The sequence below is a fragment of the Hirundo rustica genome, chromosome 8, assembly GCF_015227805.2.
Source record: "Hirundo rustica isolate bHirRus1 chromosome 8, bHirRus1.pri.v3, whole genome shotgun sequence".
Classification (NCBI taxonomy): domain Eukaryota; kingdom Metazoa; phylum Chordata; class Aves; order Passeriformes; family Hirundinidae; genus Hirundo; species Hirundo rustica.
Window position 1 is genome coordinate 28,160,649 of NC_053457.1, and position 20,416 is coordinate 28,181,064.

Here is a 20,416-nt window from a genome sequence, read left to right on the forward strand (position 1 = left end):
TGGGCTCGAGACACATTTCATGGCACACGGAGTGCAGCATCCCAGGCAGCTTACTGTGCCCTGCTTTTTCTTCAGACACCGCTCTTCACTTGTGCCCACCCCCGTTTTTCATGCCCAGCACAATTATTTTGGGAGGCCAACTCAAAGCAGGGAACTGACTCAGTTTAAAAAGATTTTCAAAACCCCCAACAACGCCGTGCAATGAAATAAAAAGTAAAAAATGTTTTTTTAAGCAGGATCAGTTCCCAAATGTCACTGAGAGTGACCCCACAAGCAGTCATGCTGACATATCTGATGGCAGGAAAAAGCTGTGGGGGCGTGGGAATACCTTAAGCTGGCTGAGCAGCCACCCAGTGCTTTGTCTTATGAAATCCCAGCCTGAGGAGAGGCTGTGCTCTGCTGTTTTCCTGCTTCCCCTCTCTTCCTTTCCCCCCAAACCCTTGGGCCCCCATCACTGCCATGGCTACATCCAGCCTGGGATGTCCATTTTAATCTGCAGTGTGTATATAAAAGAGCTGGAAGCAGTGGCTGTCTGAGACCCACCTGACCTTTGGATGTACAGCAAACTTCCTGTTCCAGGGCTGCCGGCTCTTTAATCTCCCAGCCTTTAAAAAAGAAAAGTGAGCCTGTGTGAAAAAAATGCTTTGTAATGGGGACTCCTGGAACGACTTTTCTCTCTTGCCCTCTGACTGAGCCATAGAAAACACTAAATATCTCTCCCAAGGGTCCTTTTTTACAATTGAAAAATGTCAGGCAAAACCAAAGTTTCATTTCCCAGACTTGGACTCCGCAGCAGACAGGCACAAAAGCTAAAGAAAAAATAAAGCAGCAAAGGGAAAAAACCTCCACTCCTATTAATTCAGAGTTTGGAGAGATTTTTGGTGGAGAATAAGCTTCTTTTGGTGGGGAGCAAGACACACTTGGGAACTGGGTCTCTCTTCTTGCAGGAGGAAGTGGTCTTGGGCTATACTTGACAGCAAATTAGCATTGACATTTGACTTGTTTTGATCTGACTTATTTACAATGGTATTATCTGTGTATTTTTTACATGCTGTGAAGATTCCCATTGCCAGATGCCTCGGGATGGCTGTAGGATGCAGAGCATTCCACAGTCATTACTCAGGGGTCGTAAACTTCACATTACTTGTGGGGAGGAGGGGAGCAGGGGGAAATGGGCTAACAATTCAAAAAAGGAAAAAGCGATCCTAGACTTAGATTTCAGTGGGCTTGTGTATTTAACTGGAGAGAAATTAAAAATGTGCTTAGGCGGGCTGGCACAGTCACACCGTGGGGCTGATGACTGGAATGGATCCTTGTGGATTTGCTCGACACAGAGAAGTGCAGGCAGGGGAAATTTTCCCAAAGCTCTGGTCTGGGGGAGGCTGTAATGGAGCAACTGCTCCATAACACTGCCAGGTCAGTGATCCCCAGCAGGGGACTGCTGCCTGGGATCTCCAGAGCTTGGGCTGGCAGGACATGTCCAGGGCTGGCACTACACTGTAGCTCTGTTACAGGGGGCAGCTGACTGCCAGCTGGTGGACTTTGAAGAGACAGCGACTCAAAAGGGAGACTTTGGGTTTTGAGTTTTTTCTATGTTTGGGAAACTTCCAAGAGGAATTCCAAAGACAAGTCATAGACTTACCCTTGTGGTTTTTGAAGCAGGTGCTTCATGCACAGACCTTCCTTACTTCCTAAAGGAGTGAAGATGCCCAGGGAGGTTGACAGGAGATGTCCAGAGGCGCCATCCAAAGAAAGGACACCTCTAACTGCCACCAGGTGGTTTTGCTGGATTTGTTCAGAGAGAATTTTCTCTTGTGCAACCCACAGCACACACACAACACAGCAAAACTCCAGGCACGGCCCGGGAAGTGAATAGGGCAGATAGGAACCTTGCTAAAGGATAACTTCACAGTGGTATCAAATTCCCCAGCTGTTGCTCTCCAAGCAGGAACCTGAGTTCTCACCTCGTCTCAGACTCAGTCATTAAACACTCTCAACACAGCACACTGAAGTAAAACCCTGGGGAGGCTCCACCTTGGTCACAAGAGAGAATCTCTGTAGAAGAATATCAAGGTAGGACAAGGGCGGGGAGTCTCGGAGGTTTGAGGAGTGGGAAAGAAGATGGAGAACCTGGGGCACAGGAAGATGGAGATCTGCAGGGCACAGATCCTGGTGTTGCAGGGGCTTTCTGGAGGCTCTAGGACTGTGCAGGGTTTGTGCTGCATTGCCTCCTCAGAGGGGCTGTGGGCTTCATCCTGCTGCCACAATGGTCTGCTGGACCCTCGGTGTTCAGCACGTTATGGGTGTGATAAACGACCCATTTCCGTGGAATCATCCCCACCTTCCATACCCACACCAAGGCTAGGCAGGTCTAAACTCCAGATGATAAAGCCAACACCTAACTTAAAATATGAAACATTTTCAAGATGGGGATTAACATTTTAGCTGAATTTGTGAAGATCAAGAAAGGAAACCATTTAGCCTTCGACGCTGACACAACAGCATGGTCTGTTTCACCTTGCCAGTATCTCAGGTCATTTTAAACCACAGCTGACAACAAAACTAATTTCTATGTGGTTTTCATGACTATCTATTTCTAGTGGCTTAGCTACAAGAAGCCTTGTGGCAATTTTCAAACCTGTAACTGTCAGCTGCTTTGCTCTGATCACTCATATCTCACCTCTCTGAGAGCTCTCTTGAGAGCACATCCTATTTTGTAAGGGAACTTTGTTATAACTCTGCGAAACGAAAAAGAAAAACCAAAATAAATGAGGCAACATGAATCCAGAAATTAAGAATAAAGCTCCAAACTTTATTCATTGACTTGAGTACAACAGTGATGCAGATTACAGTGGCACAGGAGTGCAATATGTGCTGTTTGCAGTATGACAGTGGGAACACTAATTGTACAGAACAGCAACCCAGCCCAAATTCTCATTATGCATACAAGCAGACTTACTGTACAGACAAGACATTGATTCACTTTTACAGAGACTCAGAAAGAGACAGATGAATGGAAAACACAGGGACACCTCCCCAGAACGCTGGTTTGTAACATGTGTAGGAAGGAGAAAAGAAAAACAAAGTAACAAAAAAAATCCTATTGCCAAAATCTACTGATTTAAAGGAAAGTTTACCTTTAAAAAATTAGTTTCGGTTTCCAAAGCTTAAAAAAAAGCCCCCAGCTGTAAGGCCCCCTTACAGGAAGAGTTGTCCACAACGACCAAGCCTCTCTGCTTGGGCAGGGCTGCTCTGGGCACGACACACCGAGCTCCTCGCTGCGGGCGCACACAGCAGCCAGAGGCTTCCCTGGCTCCAGGGGCGCAGCGCCAGCGAGAGGCTCCACTGCTGCCAGCGGGTTTGCATCTGGGGGGAAGTGCATTCTGCAGGTGTTCAGTGACAAAAGCCCAGGCAAGTGTCCAGTGGGACCTGTCAAAGCATCCTAAGGGAGCTAGAGACTCAGCCTGGTAAGGCACCGCTGGGATTCCCACAGCTGCTTCTGCTGCTGAAACGCTGCGTTCCCTAATGCCCAGGGGCAAGGTCCTGTGGGCCTCAGCTCTGCAAGTCCTGGGAGCAACACTCGTGCTAACTGTGGTGATCCTGACAGAACAGGGCACTGTTTGCCTTCGGTCATATCTTTTTTACCTCAGAAGAAGGACCACAGTGCACGTGGAAGTATTACCTCTTCACAAAGATGAGCATTTTTGAGCAACTCATTAGCAGAAATCTGTTTCCCTGTTAGAAACCCTTTGGGCAACAAATAATTTATTTTGCGTACAGGCAAACAACATTAATGGCCAATTACATTCCCACTTCCTGCACTGATGCTTACATTAAAATTAGTAACACTTCTGCCAAATGTGGGCACCACACAGCTCCTGCCAGCAGAGTTGTCTGACTGAAAACTCGGCATCTTTGCATTGTGATGGATTTCTTTTGTTGTTGTTTGTTATTTCATTAAGCACAAAAAAGGCGTGTGGGAGAAATCACAAGGCAGAACTCACCAGCCAGAGCAATGCTGCAGCCCACAGTGATAGGAGTGTTCCTACCCTAAGGGAAAAAGGTGCATTGTGCTACTGTCACAGTGCTCAGGAGCTCTCTCCAGCTCTTCATTTTGCAGCAATGGGGTAAAAATGTACCACATATTGTCAAGAGCAGCCCTTGCTAAGCATCTACCCTGAAGACTGTGCTGGACTCTAGTGGGTGTGTTGACAGGGCCACAGAGTTTGACAGGGCACAAACCAGACTGTGACCTGGGAAGAACTGAATGGGGAAGGGGGCAGTGGAGACAAGCCCTAAGCATCCCTCTGGCATGGAAAGAGGAGTGGCATTTTGGACAGATTAGTTTAATTCTTGTTTCCTGCAAGTGTTTTATTGCATTGTCATTATCACTGACTGGTGTTCCTCACTGCTGTAGGTAACATTCAGGATGTGGACATCCTCCTTCACAAACACATTCCAGAGGAAAGCAATGAATCATGGAGTGAGAGAAAGGGTGGTTTTCAGCTGTCTGCCCTACGAGACTATGGTCCAAATATGCCAACGTCTCCTCCTAAGTCAGGAGGAGCCAAGATAAATCATTCCCAGAAGAGTTTAGAGTACGTTCATATTTTTACCGTTCTGGGGCCCAATTTTCCTGTTGCTTGTTCCAACAGCTTCGAACCACTAATTTCAGTGTGGGTGCTCACATGCTATGATCTCCAAACTCGACTTCCTCACAGTTTGAAACAGGTACTACAGGCTCATGCCAGTGTTTTCCTCTAATCCTGCCAAGCATCACCCTGGCAAGCCCTAGAGATATCAAACCTATGCCAGCCCTCCTCCTTCCAGACCTTAACCCTTCTCTGTCCATAGATATGACCCTGTCAGGAGACACAGGGGTTGTGGAAAGGGATTCACTTCAAAACCTGTCTACCTTCGGCGTGGCAAACTTTTACAAAAGAGGCTGCCGATGAACTCCCTTGAACAGCAGGACATCTGAACTACATGGCTGAGAAAGGATTTCCCATCTGCAAGGGGAAAAGGGCAGCAAGCACTTCAGTGCCTGGCCCACAGGCCTAGGACTATAGGACCTTGTAAGGAGCGATGACACCTGTCTTGACAGAAGTAAAAACACTACTGGAGCCACAGAGATGTCTCATCCCACGTAAAGCTACTGAGTTCTCCCAGCCTAACCTTTCACAGCACACTGCAGTACATCCACAACACACCACAATCCACACCTAAGGAGCTCCACGTGGGGAGGGTGTGTGCCACACGTGCACCTGTGCTCAAGGATCTGCATCTGTTCATAATCCCATGTGTACCTAACCCCATGTGTACGTGTGGGGTTATTCAGCAATGCTTTGACTGGGCCTGGCTCTTACATCACTCCTAAAGCACAAAAGGAGAAAAAAGAAGACGAGAGCCATCGGTTTTTAGACCTCTTGGCAATGCCATTCTGCTGACAGCATTGATGGGGTGGGACTTTACCAGAAGCTCGAATGCTTTGCAGGGGATAGAAGAACACAAGCACGTACTTAAGGCATATTCATAGAATCATAGAATGACTTGGGTTGGAAGGGACCTTCAAAGATAATCTAGTCCAACTCCTGACATGTCCCAAAGGGAATATCAAAGAGGGGAATTACTAAGAATTGCTACTCAATGGATACCAGGAGAATGATTAATTGCTTACAAAGAAAACTCTCCCTGGGGCTACATTTTGGGTTTTTTTAGGTGGGAAAGCCAGATAAAGCAACGGAAAATATTGCAGTGACAATCACTGAGAGCCCACTGCAGAAATCCTCCCTCCCCCATGGCTGGCTGCAGCATGGGTTTTGTGGACAGGTGATCTCTTGGGTGTGTCTACACGTAGGTGGTGGAGAATTAACTATAGACAAGAAACTGAAGCTCAGAAAACCCTTTATGTTCTCAGTCAGGAATAAAGCAGTAGTAAGTCTAGTGTAGAGGGCTGTGAGCTGCCCGACTGCTCCACACCAGGGAGATGGGAGCCAGCAGAGGCCCAAAAATCCAGTCAGAGATGAGTTGTTTCTGCAACATCTAAGCTGGCTTCTCTTCATTCCTTCCCAAACTCAAGCTGCAGCTTTAAATTCTCAGTTGATGAGGCAGATCCAAATTACCATACCATTCTTCACAGGCTAACAGGCTGAGGGGTTTTTTCTCTCTCTCTCTTTTTTTTTTTTTTTTTTTTTTTGCATAGGAGGGAGAGGTAAGAAAACAACCTGGCTTAGTAATTTCTGAAATGACTGGGTAGTGTGTTCATATGTACTGTGAGAAGTTCAGTAGTATCCTAGAGATGAGGACAGAAAAATGCAGACTGGCAGCTCACATCCTTGGGAGAGCAACTCTTCAGGTCTAAAACTGGTCAAGGCAACTTGAACTAAAAGACCTGTAATGCCTCAATAGATTGAGTGTCTGTAGGATGTGGGATGACAAAATGTGAAAAATTTTAATAATTTAATTGCTTTAAAACTCAAATGTTCATCTCAAAGTTAAGCCACACTTTGCAGGTGACCAAACACTGAATTTCTGAGACCCCAGCACTGACAAAGTCTGTGAGCGTAAAACACTGCTGTTCTTTCACTGTATGGATTTGGCTTCAGCAGTCACTCAAAAATGCATTTCAATCTGCCCAAGCCCCTGAGACTCCCATTTACTTCTCTGAGCTCCTCTAAAAACCTTTCAGATGCATGTTCTGAAAAAGGAGGTAAAACATGCTACCCTGACCCCTGCTGTGACCTCGGTGCCACCCAGAGAGCTCACAAGTGTGTGTGTCACAGTGTCCCCAGGACTTCTGTTCAGTGGGGATGATGCCAGATCCTTGATGGCACGTTCTCCAGCTTGTCCCACAGACCCATATTCCCTTAGCTCTAGAGACATGGAGCAGCTGCTGAGCCCTGGTCTCTGTCTCTCCCCTACTGAATCTTCACCTCAGGTTTTATCAAAGGAACCACAGTGATCTGTCACAACAGGACTTCCTAAACCAGCAGAGGCAGGGTTTGGGCTGTCCTGCACAGTTCATGGTGAAATGTCATTTGGTGACACAGAGAACTCAACACAGTGATACTGAATCTCGGAACTACACGGGACTCCTTCCTCTTCCTGACTTCCAGATTTTAACACCAATGTCTCATGTAACAGAAAACACAAAGGTTCTGATGTCTCCAGTGCCTGAAGTTTCTGCATTAAAAAGGAAACCTTGGTATTCTTTGACAGACACAGAACTTAAATGACCTTCTCCTATCAGGAGATGGGCTCATTAGTGCAGTTATGCATTGGCAGTTAAGCACCAAGGAAGAGAAAAGGCTGACCCGGCAGCCACAATGCATCCATTCAATTACTTTGGTGCTCATGTCTTCCTCTGTATAGGACTTGCCCAGAAGCAGCTAAGGTATATACAGGCAGTTTTTCAAGCTGCAGCATACTGGAAGAAGACTGAAAGCAATAAGGAATTCAATGCAGCTCAGAAACTGTCTTGCATGATTACTCTGTCTTCAAAAACCAAGTCAGGCACAAAGGGAAATAAAAATAACCAAGGCTGGAATTTTGATGCTTCAGGAGAGGGGAAAAAAAAAAAAAAAAAAAAAAAGGTCTGTGCCCTCTTTTCCAAGCACAAGTGAAAACCTACATTAACTAAAATGAGTGCTTGGCCCCATGCACTGTGCCATATTGACAACAGCTACTGCAGTTTAATCAAAAAGCCTCTATTGGCAGAGCTTGGCACCTTGATGGTACCTTTTAATTCAGAAACATTCCTCCCTAAGAGGGATGAATTTGCATGTTAGCTTGCAGAGAACCATCCTCCCTGCCATTGTAATAAATCCTACAACTCCACTGCAGCCTGATGAGCTGTACTAGTGATTACTAGCAGGGAGTTCGTCCTGAAATCTCTGGGTGCAAACCAGGGCACACTTAAAATAGCATTTTCTCACTCTGTCACTCCCACCCCCATCCACCCACCTCCTGGAGTAAATTACAAGAAAACTGACTCTTCTCCATCATTCCCATTATTTAAGTGATCTTAAATTATTCAAAGGACTGGTTAAGCTCCAGCCTTATCAATTCAAGCAGAAAGTGTGGAAGAGAGGAGACTGACAACACACACACAGCAATTCACTTCTTATATGCTAGCAAATATTTACAGGGAGACCATTTTCCAGAAATCCAAGTGGCGTGTCCTGCAGGTCAGCAGAGTGCCCACCACCATGGGCTGTGTTACACGAAGAAGACACCGTGTCAAAAGAGTGCCAAGTAAGAAACAGTTGAAAGGTGAAAGACTTAATGTGACCACGTGGATAAGTTACAAGGGGCTTCTCCTTCACTACAGACCTACCTATGTCCCTCTCCATATATACACACATATATACACACATACACACACAGAGATAGATGGAGAGATATAAATACATGTGCGCACACAGGCAAACACACATACATATATATATATATTTATATATGTATATATTCTCTTCCAGTTCTTGGAGTGGTTACAACTACTTTAGTCTACAAGGCATCCTAAGGGCACTTCCTGGCTCTAACAATAAAGTCCATCGTATTGTGGAGAGAAGTAAAGGGAATATCATTGAGGGAGAAGAACAGAACAGTTTTCTATCTCGTATAATATCAGGTAACAGGTTGACACCTCTGAAAACTATCATTGCTGTTTCAGAGCCCAGATATTTTCTCCCTGCGTTCCAGGAGGGCAAGCATTCATCTTGTTCGACTGCAGAGGTGCCACTATGTTGATTTTCCCTTTTTGGTGGATAAGTAGTTGCTTCCAAACAGTTTGGACTGCGTGATACAGTATTCTACGCATCATTTGCTGTTGGTTTGTTTAAAGTGAGATTAAAAGAGTTTTGCTTTTTTCTTCATGTCGTTGCGTCTCCAGAGAGGTAACTTGTCAAACTCCTGTATTGTCATGCCAAATATTTCTTGGAAAACTTCAGGTGCTAAGTGACGCTTTAAAAAAATAAAAAAAATAATTTAAAAAAAGGAGGGGACAAAAAAAGGAGAAAAGGCAATGGTCAGTCAAAGCCAAAGAGACACAACAGGAGGTTGGAGTGCCTTAGGGACTTCATGTTGCCGTGTAAGAGCCATTGATGGAAAAAATACTGCTTTGGCAGTACACAAATCCAAGTCCTCATGGACTTGGGTGCCCAAGGAACCAGTCAGGGAACTATTTCACTCACTGAATAAGGAAGAGACAGAGAAATGATTGGTCTGAAGCCATCCAACAAGCAGTGAGAGACCAAAGAACAGGACTGCTCTTGCACCCCCTGTCCCAGGCTTCAGCAAGTCACCTCTGCCTATGGAAATCTGAACAGACACTGGGTTCTTAGGAGTGCTCTGCAGCTTGACATGCTCCAAGCTCTGAGAAGGAAGATGTCTGGCCAGGCTAACTGTTCAGCACACCTCTCTACTGCTAATGAAGCACTTTTTAGTGCTGTCCTGTGCACAAGTTACTTCTTTTTCAGCCACTTTCCAGTGCACTGGATGGGGAAGATGTCTCCTTGTGGCTCTAATCTAATGCAGCACTGAATTCTGATTAGTGACTACATATCTAATAATAAAAATGAGCATAAACACAAATTGTTAGCCATATTATCCACATTTTTGTAGCTCCTTCCATTCACCTCCACAGAAGATTAACTGACTACAAACATTCCACTGGGCTGCTTAAGTCTCCCTAATCCACAAAGCTATATTTGTTTGTTGGCAGAGATTTAGATCCTCGTATTTTTGGATATCAGCCAGTCTTCCAACTAAGTCACAGGACTCATGATGAGTTAAAGAAAGCTAGACTTTTGATCCTCAAGGATGGCTGACACTGACTCTTGGCTAAGAGATGGTCCAAGATCAAACAAACTATTGCTCCATTCCAATATGGACCTTATGAAACTTGTGCAATTTTGGGCTTTTAGCAGATCTACAAGTATGTAATGAAAGGCCTGAAAACATAAGGGCATTGTGAGAAGCTCAGTCTAGGAGCAGGGGGACAGAGATGTGGGAGATTGTTTGAAGAGATGCAGCTGCTTCCTCCCAATGTCTGATTCCTCTTTCCCTGATCAGTGCTGAGAAATCTTCCCACGTTTCTCAGGACCCATATTTCAGTGTTTCAGCTTTCACAAACAACAAACAACTTTAGCAGGAAAGAGCATTTAGGAACTTGCTTCTCTTACCTCCAGCCTGGTTCTGTCTACATCTTTTAGTATTTTATTTCGCCCTCTGTTGGTCACCATGAGTATTTCATATGGAAAAATCTGTTAACAACGTATAAAAAGGGGGAAAGAGAGATATTTATATTTATAGTCTAAAGCAGACAGAAAAAAAAGTGTCTCATTTTCATAAACACACAAAGATTTGTTTTCTTTTTCAAAGCAAATATCAGCGTGGTTTTTTTTGTTTTGTTTTGTTTTTTTCCTTTGTCCTTTTTCCCCTAAAGTTGTATAGAAAACAAGCTGATCTGGACAGAGCCAGAATTTGTTTAGCAGTGAACCACCTCATACTGTAAAGCCACAATTTTTATGGTGTATATAACACATCAGCTGGCTTTGGGCAGGCAGAGTTCCTTTCTGGATTCCCTCATCCATCAATGTGTAAGTTTATTGAGGTAATTGCATTTGTCACCCATTGGTCTAACTAATGGTTGCCAGAGTGTGGATTGCCCTAAGGACAGTGAGTGGGCTCTAAAAACATTAAAGTACATAAAAAAACCAGCATCCCTGAATAAGCAATATATTAATTAGTGGGGGCCACTGCATTCAATCAAATTTATCACATGGCTTTTCCTTCCCTTTTTGGATAGTTAAAGAATTCAAACAACTGATAGAAACAGTGCTGCTTGGAAAGGATTTCAGAAAATATTAAAATCAGTTTCTGGAATCATCCCTGACAAATAAAACTCTGTTCTAATTTTTTTTTTTTTTTTTTTTTTTTTTTTTTCCCTTTGGATAGACACTTCCATGCCTGGAATGACTCAGGAGAGCTCATGTTCTGTCTGCCAGAGCATCCCTAGAGCCCTTCCCACTGCATGTCTCTGTGGAGTAGGAAAGCAGCGTTCCCACACCCCTCATCCAGCCCCTGCTCAAGTCAATGAAGTCTTTCTGGAAACTTCAGTGGCAATGGCTCAGCCTTTACTCTCATTTATGGGTCCTGTCTTAGCTGCCCACTGGGTACGTGAGTGAGACGACCAAAACTCTCCTGGAGAGAGCTGAGCTATTATCAAATGCTATTAATTATATTATTTCAACATCAGAAGATGTTTGACTTAATCAACTTTTGCGCGGTACTCAGCAATTAAGTTCATTCCATTGTTAACAATTATCCCAATGTACTTCTCAAAAACATAATAAATAACATTCAGGCATCAATGAACACACCACTGATTTTATTGTAAGTAATAATAATTTAAATAACGTGTACTTACATACCCATTGTAAGATATGACTCTTACGAGATTCTGACATTGTCACAATTGTACAATTAGGTCTATATTTGGAATTACATTTTTTTATGTTTGATAATGAAAATGGCTACCATAAACAGCATTATAGGAAACTAAAATGTAACTTTTCATATTTAAACAGGCAGACTTTAAGTCAAAATCTATGGTCATAGGTACATTTTATATTTAAATATTCACAACAAGGCATGTCTCAGTCTGGGCTGGCAAAGTGCACAAATTCTGTCCTTTCCGAAGAACCATTTGGTAATATCTGGTCATTCTTAGAATTATTAATTTTTACTTTTCATATGTTTCATTCTGGCTCTAAATTGGCTTATTTTATTTTAGCAGATGCAAGTTAGTATTGGGACAATTGACACGAATATAAACAGTGCCAGTTCACACATCCTGAGGGTCTGGCATCACCTTTATAAATAGCAACAGAAAGTGATCTATTATGTCAGGAAATTTCCCATAAACTTTATAATTAAAATAACCATTAATATATAATCATTACATTTTGTCATTAGTAACACTGACAGAATTTGTCACCCAAAACAGCACCCCAAATCACTGGGCACATCAACAGCAGTGGTGACTGTTAAGAATTTCTATTGCACTGAAAGAGAAATTATTTGGAATAAAAAGTAGTATCTCAGGAGTCCTCACCATCTTATTTATATAATATATAAAAACCTCTTTTAACTGCACAGTGCACTGGGGTCTCAGCTTATAAAGCCAGGGTTATTGCCTTGTACAGTTTGCCTGGAGGTCACTCGGAAGCACAAGAAGTAATCTGGTTTGCAAAGTGAGCTCCTTACTTAACTGCAGAAATTCTGATCCTTGTAACTTTGGCAAAATCATGATTTCATGGAAGGTTCACCAGCAATGAAGTTGTAAGATTTAAAATGTAGCCCTGGTTGAATTCCCTCTATATATTATATTCATTTTTGACTCAGGCATCTCTAGACATAGCTGTAAAAACATTTTAATTAGTGTCCTAATTATAATTAGCAGACATTGTCTCTTTTTCCAATAAATCTCCTGAAGAGTTTCTTGTACAGGGAATTCAACACCATGGACTGGATAGGATAACTGCTGAGAGCTAAGGAACATCCAGACAGACATGTAGGTGTCTTACTTCCAGTCAAAGATTTTCCATAATCTTTGGAATTAAGACAACCTCAACAGTGTGTTGTGAGACACAATATTCTGCAGCACTTTTCGAACTGGACAGATCTGAGACCTTCCCATTGAGTTTGGCCTGGTGCTTTGGAGAACCAGGTATGGGGCACTTTCCATGTCCATCCCTTTGTCCCTAGAAAAGCTTCCCTAACCCAGGAATCACACCTGGGCTGCCCCAAGCCTGCCTGAGCACTAACACCTGCAGAACAAAGTGCAGAACAAAGGGAGAGGTTTGGAACATAAGGAGCAGGGACTGAGGTGACGTAAAGGAAAACAAGTGAACTAAGACATTTCCCATATTTTATCTGCATTTCACAGTAAAACCTTCAGTGTCTTGAAGGAAAGTGAATAACATCTGCACTTGCCTTTGGCTCCAACATGTTAGGCATAGATACTCCTCTGTCCATTCTCATTCCAGGGACATGACCATCCGGGAGGGACTGCATCGGATACAGGCACACATCAGACACAAAGGTTACACACACAGAGGGTAAAGGCACTCAAATAGTGGTGAAGACAAAGGTGAATTTGCCCTGAGACCTCCTTCAAGCCTCAATCCTTGGTCTCATTATTGCAATCATTGCCATGGCTACTGTTCACTTCTCCTCTGAGGCAGGCAGAGGGATCCTTCAGTCCTCTCAGCCACCCCAGCTCCTGTCCCTGCTCAGGCTGGTGACAGCCCCACACTGAGCTGACCAGCACCACTTCCCAGGGGGACCTGGGCACCCCCAGAGAGTGGTGGGGCCTCTCCCACCCCAGTGACTAGGTGTGACGTTCTTCTCTAGTTCTTCCCTAGCATCAATTCAGATCCCACCCAACAGCACAGGCAGCACTCTTACAATGCTGGGCTTCTCTTCTTGTAATTTACTCTATCAGCTGAGGGATTTTTTTTGTTTTGTCTCTACAATGGGAAATTTTCACTATGAACACAAACAGGGATAGGGTAAAAAGGTGCTGTTTTGACACAGGTACCAAATCTAAGGAAACAACATTTGGAGCACAATACGTGGACAGCTCTACTCCCCTCCCATAATCTTATTCTCTTTCCAATCATCATGATTTTGATATGACATTAACAAAATTATTCAAGTAATTAAACAAATTCTTAAATTGCCATGTCATATTGTGATTGTGCTGAGGAGCCAGGCAGACTCAAACCATTCTGAAAAAAACCCTGCAGACAGTAATTGAAGTAAAAAGGTTCCTATTTGCAAGCACACTTCTTTCTGGCTCATCTGCGATGGCAGCACTGAAGAAATTTACTGATCAGCCATCTTGTCTGGAGAGCAAATTCCAGGGTAAAAATGAGGAGTTCAAAGCTCCTGGAATGAGAGAAAATTTCCTCTGGAGAGACTTTCTATGTGTCTCTGGGGAAAGTACTAGAGAGGCTGGAAATAAATCCACCCTCACGTGTCCAGAGAAGAGCATTACAGATAACTGATATAGGAACAGACAGTGGATTTTACAGAGGAAGTCACAGAATGGGTGTGAGCTGTCTCAGCTCTGAGGAGGTAACAAGGAGGAATCTGAGGCTGTGCCTGTTTTTTGTTGATAAGAATCTACATTGGTGATTATGCTTAAACATGCAGGAAAAACAAAGCTATTGTCTTAAGAAACCCTTTCCTGTAGCAGAAATTCAGAGTTGAGCAAGTAGCTGCTTTAGGTTCTGCTGTCAGTTGACTGACGAAAACCCGTACTCTACCTGGAAATCTGAAAAGCAAAAGAGAAATATAATCAGCTTTAGAGTGTGGAAGAATAGGAATCAGTCACAATCTACCAGAGAATTCTTCTGTTTTCAGGTCCACCTGATTTTTCCAAAATCCCATCTGATCCTCTAAGGCCAGATATATTTCTAAATTTGGACTTAGTTTGTAGAATCAAACACTCCAAGTATTGTAGTTCTTTCCATTAACTCTCCAAGTTTTGTAACTTTCCTAAGTAATATTGTCAATTTTTATTTGGCACTGCTTGGTACCACATCCAGCTCAAAGTCATAAAGAAGACCATGAGCAGCAATGAGGATTAGAGGGCATTATCTCCCTTTCTTTCAGACTGCACAGTGGATGGTAATTTTCAGAGAAAGAAAATGCAAAATTCACAGAACTTAGTTCATGTTCCTGATAATGCACACATTACTTGTTTCCCATTTGATCCAACGCAAAAGTACGAACAAGGATCAGTTCGACGTAACAAATTTAGCAAAATAAACCCAACAGTTTTAACAGGTATTTGAAGTGCTTTGAGTTACTTGAGTTTGTTAGAGAAAATTCAAAAGTACTGAGCAAATAGAAAGTAATCACATCCACAGCCTCAATATAAAACAGCAGAAATGATCCAACATCATGACATTTTTACATTTATTACTAATAGACTGTAAAAGGCTCCTGATCCTTACCTCTAACAGCACCACTCACATCCCCATAACTGTTGTACTGACCAAAATCTGTAGAGACCGGCTGCAACAGGAAAAGAGGGACGGAACATAAATTCACAGTTCATGACTTTACAAGCTGTTTGGTACATGGGGAGAAATAAATTGCTTTAATTCTTTTATTTCTCCCTCAATTTTACAACATTTCTTGCATTGCTTTCTTGCCTTTTTCATAAAGTAGTTTGTGAGAGAGGAAAATAGGTTTGGTCTGACTTCAGGTGGTTTTATGAGAAACATTTATCAAACTGAAAATCCAATAAAATTGATATGGAAATAAATACCATGGATAATTAAAGCCACCTTTCACTCCTCAAAATCACCATCTTCTTACCCTGTGAAGTCCATTTTTTCCATACCCAGGGAGAGAAGAGGTTTTGGAGGCTGAAGCATGTGCTGTTGAATGAGGAAGGGAAAATATTTTACTGGAAAAATCCCACGGAAACTAAAAAACCTAGAACACTTGAGGAATCATCTACTACAAAATACACAGTTAAAAGAGCCAAGCATACACACAACCACTGAGAGACACTGACTTTGAGAAACTCAGTCCCAAACTCAACCCAAACATGCATCCACACATTCTATAAATTACAAACTGCTTTATCATGCCATGGTGGCAGCCCATTAATAAGAGACACTGATTTTTTCAGGCTCAAAATCAAGGTGGTCTCCACTGGATTGAAAATAATGCTCATGGATCATCCGTGGCATCAGCTCTGATTCCAAAAGGCAACTGATGACTGCACTGATTATCCCTGCAAAGAGGGGATGGATACATCTCAAATAAATGAGTTCTCCAACCTGTGCTAAGGTTAATAAAAGAATCATAAGCTCTGAATTGAGCAGATAGACCCTGGCCCTGTAAAAACCAAAGACAGTGAGTGAGAGCTACAGGAATCCTCTCCAAGGCCACCAAGGCAACACACTTATAAAACAGGGAACACAAGGAAATCCTAGTTTGCTTGGCAGCTGCTCCAGTGGATGACTCCAGAGAGACTCATCTTGTATCTTGGCTCAAAGTACAGCTTCTGTGTTACAATGGCTGGTGAATAAAGAGAGTAAAATAAAACCCCCAAACCCTTCTCTGGAAATGGGAGGAGTCCACAGTTGTACATCAAATATGCAACAAGGCAAAGAATCTAAGTCACCAATCTAAGCTGGCTTTTGTGCTTTTGCTCTGGAACAAAATACACCCAATGAAAATGTCAGTCCAGGTGAAAACGCTGGCTGTGTTTGGAACGTGCAGCCTCACTGATCGATAATGCTGAATTTCTTTCCCCGGGAGAAGAGACTAAACAGGGATAGGAACCACCAGTGTAAGCAAAATATATTGTAATTTAACAACCCAGCCTATTTGTGTGTGTGTGTGTGTGTGTGATATCATAGTCACTGAACACTTCACCCCACTCCTCATCTATATTAATGCAGCTTTCTCCTCAAAACTGCCTGAAAATCCTCAGCCTAATAGTTCTTCTAATTAAAAAACAACCATTACAGTCCTCCCCTCACCAAAATCAGGTGATGAATCAGGCCACTCTTTCAGGGCAGATCACCACTTACACACATATCAAGCAGTCTTCCCAGCTGTCTCTCTTCTGGGACGCTGCTTGATATGTGGTGTTTACCACCCCTTGTTCAGGATTAGCTTTACTGCCTCCATGAATTACCTGGAGAATCGTAACGACTGGCAGAAAGGGCTGACCTACCGCGACTCTCCTTCTCCATCTCTTCCTTCAATATTAACTGTCCCAGACCAGAGTTGAGCTACAAACAGCAATTAAAAAAAAAAAAAAAAAACATATCAATAAAATAAAGCTGACCAAGACAGTGGTAGGAATTGCTTACAGAAAGCGAATTTTTGGATGGTGTTCAGAAACAACATGAGGACAAGCTTATAACCACCTTCATGAGCTGCTCCTCCTGCAACTGCCGGCGTCTCTGCAGCTCCTCATCATCTTCCTCTCTTCCACTTGATCTGCGTCTCATGTCAGCTCCTGCTTCCACAAAACCACAGCACAGAGAGAGCTTTGTGCATCAGTTCAACTGCAGCTTGAAGATTTCAATGCTAGTTCAAAGTACTGGTCAGTTTGATTTGCCAAATAAACAAAGAGTATTTTCTTGCAAAGTTAAAAGTCTTTTTCAAAACTCCTTCTTAATTAAACTCACTTGGGTAGCCTGCCCTATGGTTATCAGGTTTGTTATAAACTAAACAAGAACTTAAACTACACATGAGTTCCAAAACTAGCAATTGTTTTGGATACGAAAGTCATGATTCACTGTAACAGAGAAAGGAGGTCACATTGCTGATTCTGCAAACATAGGGTTTAATAACACCAACAACTGAATCACAGCTGAAACCCTGAAGTCTGATTTACATCTACACTATCTAGACTCAGAGAAGCAAATCTGAATTACCATTTCAAATGGAAAATTAAACTACATTAGTCTCCTAAATGAACACTTGTATTTGAAATAAACAAGGCATTGGTTTTAGTCTAAAATGAAGTAAACTAATTTGATCCATTGGATAAAGCTAAAACAAATTAAAGCAAAGGTGTTCTATATTTTAGTTCCTTAGTTTTTATTGAATAATTTTTATTTTCTTGAATTTTCTTATGAAATAATGCAGTCTGGACGCCAGGACAATTCCATGAATACATAGGATGTGCTATTGCTGCAAGCATTTAGGCAGCAGTTCTATTTTTTCCCACACAGGGCTTTATCTGATATATTTATTTACCAACTCTGTGCTAAACAAACTCAGTGTTTAAAGCATGTAGACATTTCAAGTATGTAGATGACAGAGCTCCAAGTATGTTGATGTTGTTCCTGTGACTCAGGGACTCTACGTGTTTGTCAGGTTCTAATCCCAACTAACAAAAAACTGCTGCCGCATGTGCAGCCCCTTCAGCTGGTCTCTGAGCTCTCCCACCCTGTGTCTCCTCTCCCAGAACTCCTGTGAAGATCCCATTGTTATGAAAGCCATACATTCCCCCACAGAGACGTGAAACAAGCAACACCTCAGTGCTTCAGACGTGACTCCAGGAATGAACCAGGCTAGATCACTTATTTTATGCTATAGGGGTCAATAAAACCACAACAAAGGAAAAAAATACAAAGAAAAAAATTAAATTGATGATGCACATGGATTAAAGAAAAGAAAATAAGATATGTGCAGTGCCACAACACAGAAGAAAAATACAGTCTGTAGAAACAGTAACTCTGAAAATCAGGAATTATTTAGTCTGTTAATTGTTCCAATTCAGTTGTTGTGTCTTGCCATGAAATTAGTCATGTGGCTGGGAACAATCGTGTTTTCTATGGAATTTTTACTATTAGTTTAGGACTAAAAGATTAAATAGAATAACTGAAAGAAGTCAGCATTGTGTGACACACCACACTTTTTAAGATACTGCACTAGAGCTCAAAAAATTTGCTTATGGGTTAATATCTGTGTGATCAATCCCAAAGTCCTTTAGCAAAGCCTCCTCTACTCACTGCAATTCGACTGATTTGGAATCAGACACTCGGTGGCCTCACCAGGAGAACTGCACTTTGTGGTGAGCATCTGGAGTGGACACCACCTTTCCTACAGGTTTTTCCAGCAGCACTGTTCATGTCCCCTGGTCTCCAGTACCTTCCGAGCCGCAGAGATGAATGGTTTGTGTTTGCATACCTACGGCAGCCAGGGAGGGAGGGCCTGGCCAGTGGTCAGTCTCAATCTTTGGTATCTCGTTGGGTGCTGGTGCATGAGCTGCTGGGAACTTGGAGGACTTGATGATATCCTCGGAGGACTTGCTCTGTGCTGCCAAGGCAGCTGCATCTAGATGGCAATCAGGGAACTTAGCTAGGCAATAATCTGGAGCAGTACAAAGGTCAAGCCTTATTTTGGCAAAATTTCATACTTTTAAAAGAAGTTAGTTTTCAAAAGCAAACATTTTCATGTTTTGCTTTTCCAACTGCAGTTTGAAGCAAAGCAATGCCTTTCTCTTGCCAATAGATCGGAATCAAACCTTCCTCTCCTCCCGCAACCCCACCCTAAAATAATCCCAAATCAGGTTTGGATTTTATTAGGGTTTCATGGTGTAAGAATGATTAGGCAAGAGTGAGAAAATGCAGCCTAAGAGTATCTGCCAATATCTCCTAAGGACAGCTGATTATTTATGAAGTCAGATTTCTGTACTGTTAAGTTTTCCCTCTAGGGGAAGCAAACTAATAGATCAGAGTAACAGTACAAATTCTAACACTACTGATGCTAATTATTTCTTATCGTATCTGTGAAAAGCTGCAAAACAAAGAAAAGAAACCTGAAACAAACATGTTTAACTAGGGATTTTTTCGTGCTGCATGCCCTTGCTTAGAGCATGCAGTAGTAGTAAAAGCAGATATGAAGTTATTAAATAAACACTGAACTACATTAAAATCAACTTGGCAGGGCAAGGCACTTGCTAAGCAATGAACCTCACCAACAAAACAGCTTGGTAGTGGGGCTTCCACTTAAATTCCATTTTAAGCCAAAGCCTTGTAAAAGCATGTGAGGATGTGCATTATGGCTTTCTCTTCTTGACACTAAAAAAATAATCTAATAGGATTCAATGTACATTAAACCCAACCTTAACTACCTCTGAGCTGGGGAAATGTTAGCTCAAATCAGCTTTGCTTATATGAAGCTATCGTATCAGAAGCAATGGTTCCGGAATTTTCTTTCCTTTTCTCTTTTAATTTTTTTTTTTTTTTAAACAGAAAGACATCTTTTAACAAAGTGATGCACTGTGTTGCTCATCCAACACGTTCGAGGGAGTTAAGCAACATCAGTGTTAGATATCCTTAGGAATTCTGAGCAGTTGATGATTGGAAAACTCTAATCATAATTGCAGGCATGGAGGAAGCTGGTCAAAGTTTACAAAAGCATGACTTCAAACAGTACTTACGTATTAGAATTGGTGATGTCAGTGGTTAAACATTCACATGTTAATGGAAGGTGAGGAGATACATTAAAACCATAAAAATAAACAGAAACAATGTTAAGACTTTTTTTTTTTTCAAAATGACCATATGGTTTGAAACTTAAAAAAGAAAAAAGGGAAAACCCTTATGTGACACCCGAGCAGTGTAACTTGCAGTGTTAACTTCTGACTACAGAATGGACTTGGCTTTCCTGCTCGTCCCAGCTCAATGGCTCTCAGCCAGCTGTTCCTCTAAGCCCTGCAGTGCTGCTGATTTGCTACTTAACCTTAAATACATTTCACTGGATAAAACATCTGCAAAGGGATGAAAATGGAGAGTCTATAAATAGTGGAGTCATCCGTCTTCCACTGAGGTACATAAAAGCCATCTCCTGTGCATGGCTTTCT

At 42.4% G+C, this 20,416-nt stretch overlaps 1 protein-coding gene across 5 annotated transcripts in view; it reads right to left on the reverse strand.

Annotated features, from left to right (window-relative positions):
* Window positions 1–2,791: 2,791 nt before the first annotated feature.
* Window positions 2,792–20,416, reverse strand: part of ABLIM1 (actin binding LIM protein 1) — a 192,130-nt gene continuing 174,505 nt past the window's right edge. For 3 of the 5 annotated variants that reach the window (XM_040072219.2, XM_058421561.1, XM_040072218.2), the window contains 6 exons: window positions 18,739–18,885; window positions 16,965–17,056; window positions 16,730–16,826; window positions 15,394–15,455; window positions 15,027–15,087; window positions 13,525–14,341 (listed from right to left, as the gene is read on the reverse strand). In XM_040072219.2, the coding sequence (XP_039928153.2) occupies window positions 14,304–14,341; window positions 15,027–15,087; window positions 15,394–15,455; window positions 16,730–16,826; window positions 16,965–17,056; window positions 18,739–18,885 (497 nt within the window). In that variant the 3' untranslated portion in view covers window positions 13,525–14,303. Of the gene's footprint in view, window positions 8,962–10,181; window positions 10,263–12,996; window positions 13,072–13,524; window positions 14,342–15,026; window positions 15,088–15,393; window positions 15,456–16,729; window positions 16,827–16,964; window positions 17,057–18,738; window positions 18,886–20,416 lie in introns of those variants that run through there. The other 2 variants (XM_040072216.2, XM_040072220.2) reach the window with 2 other exon arrangements.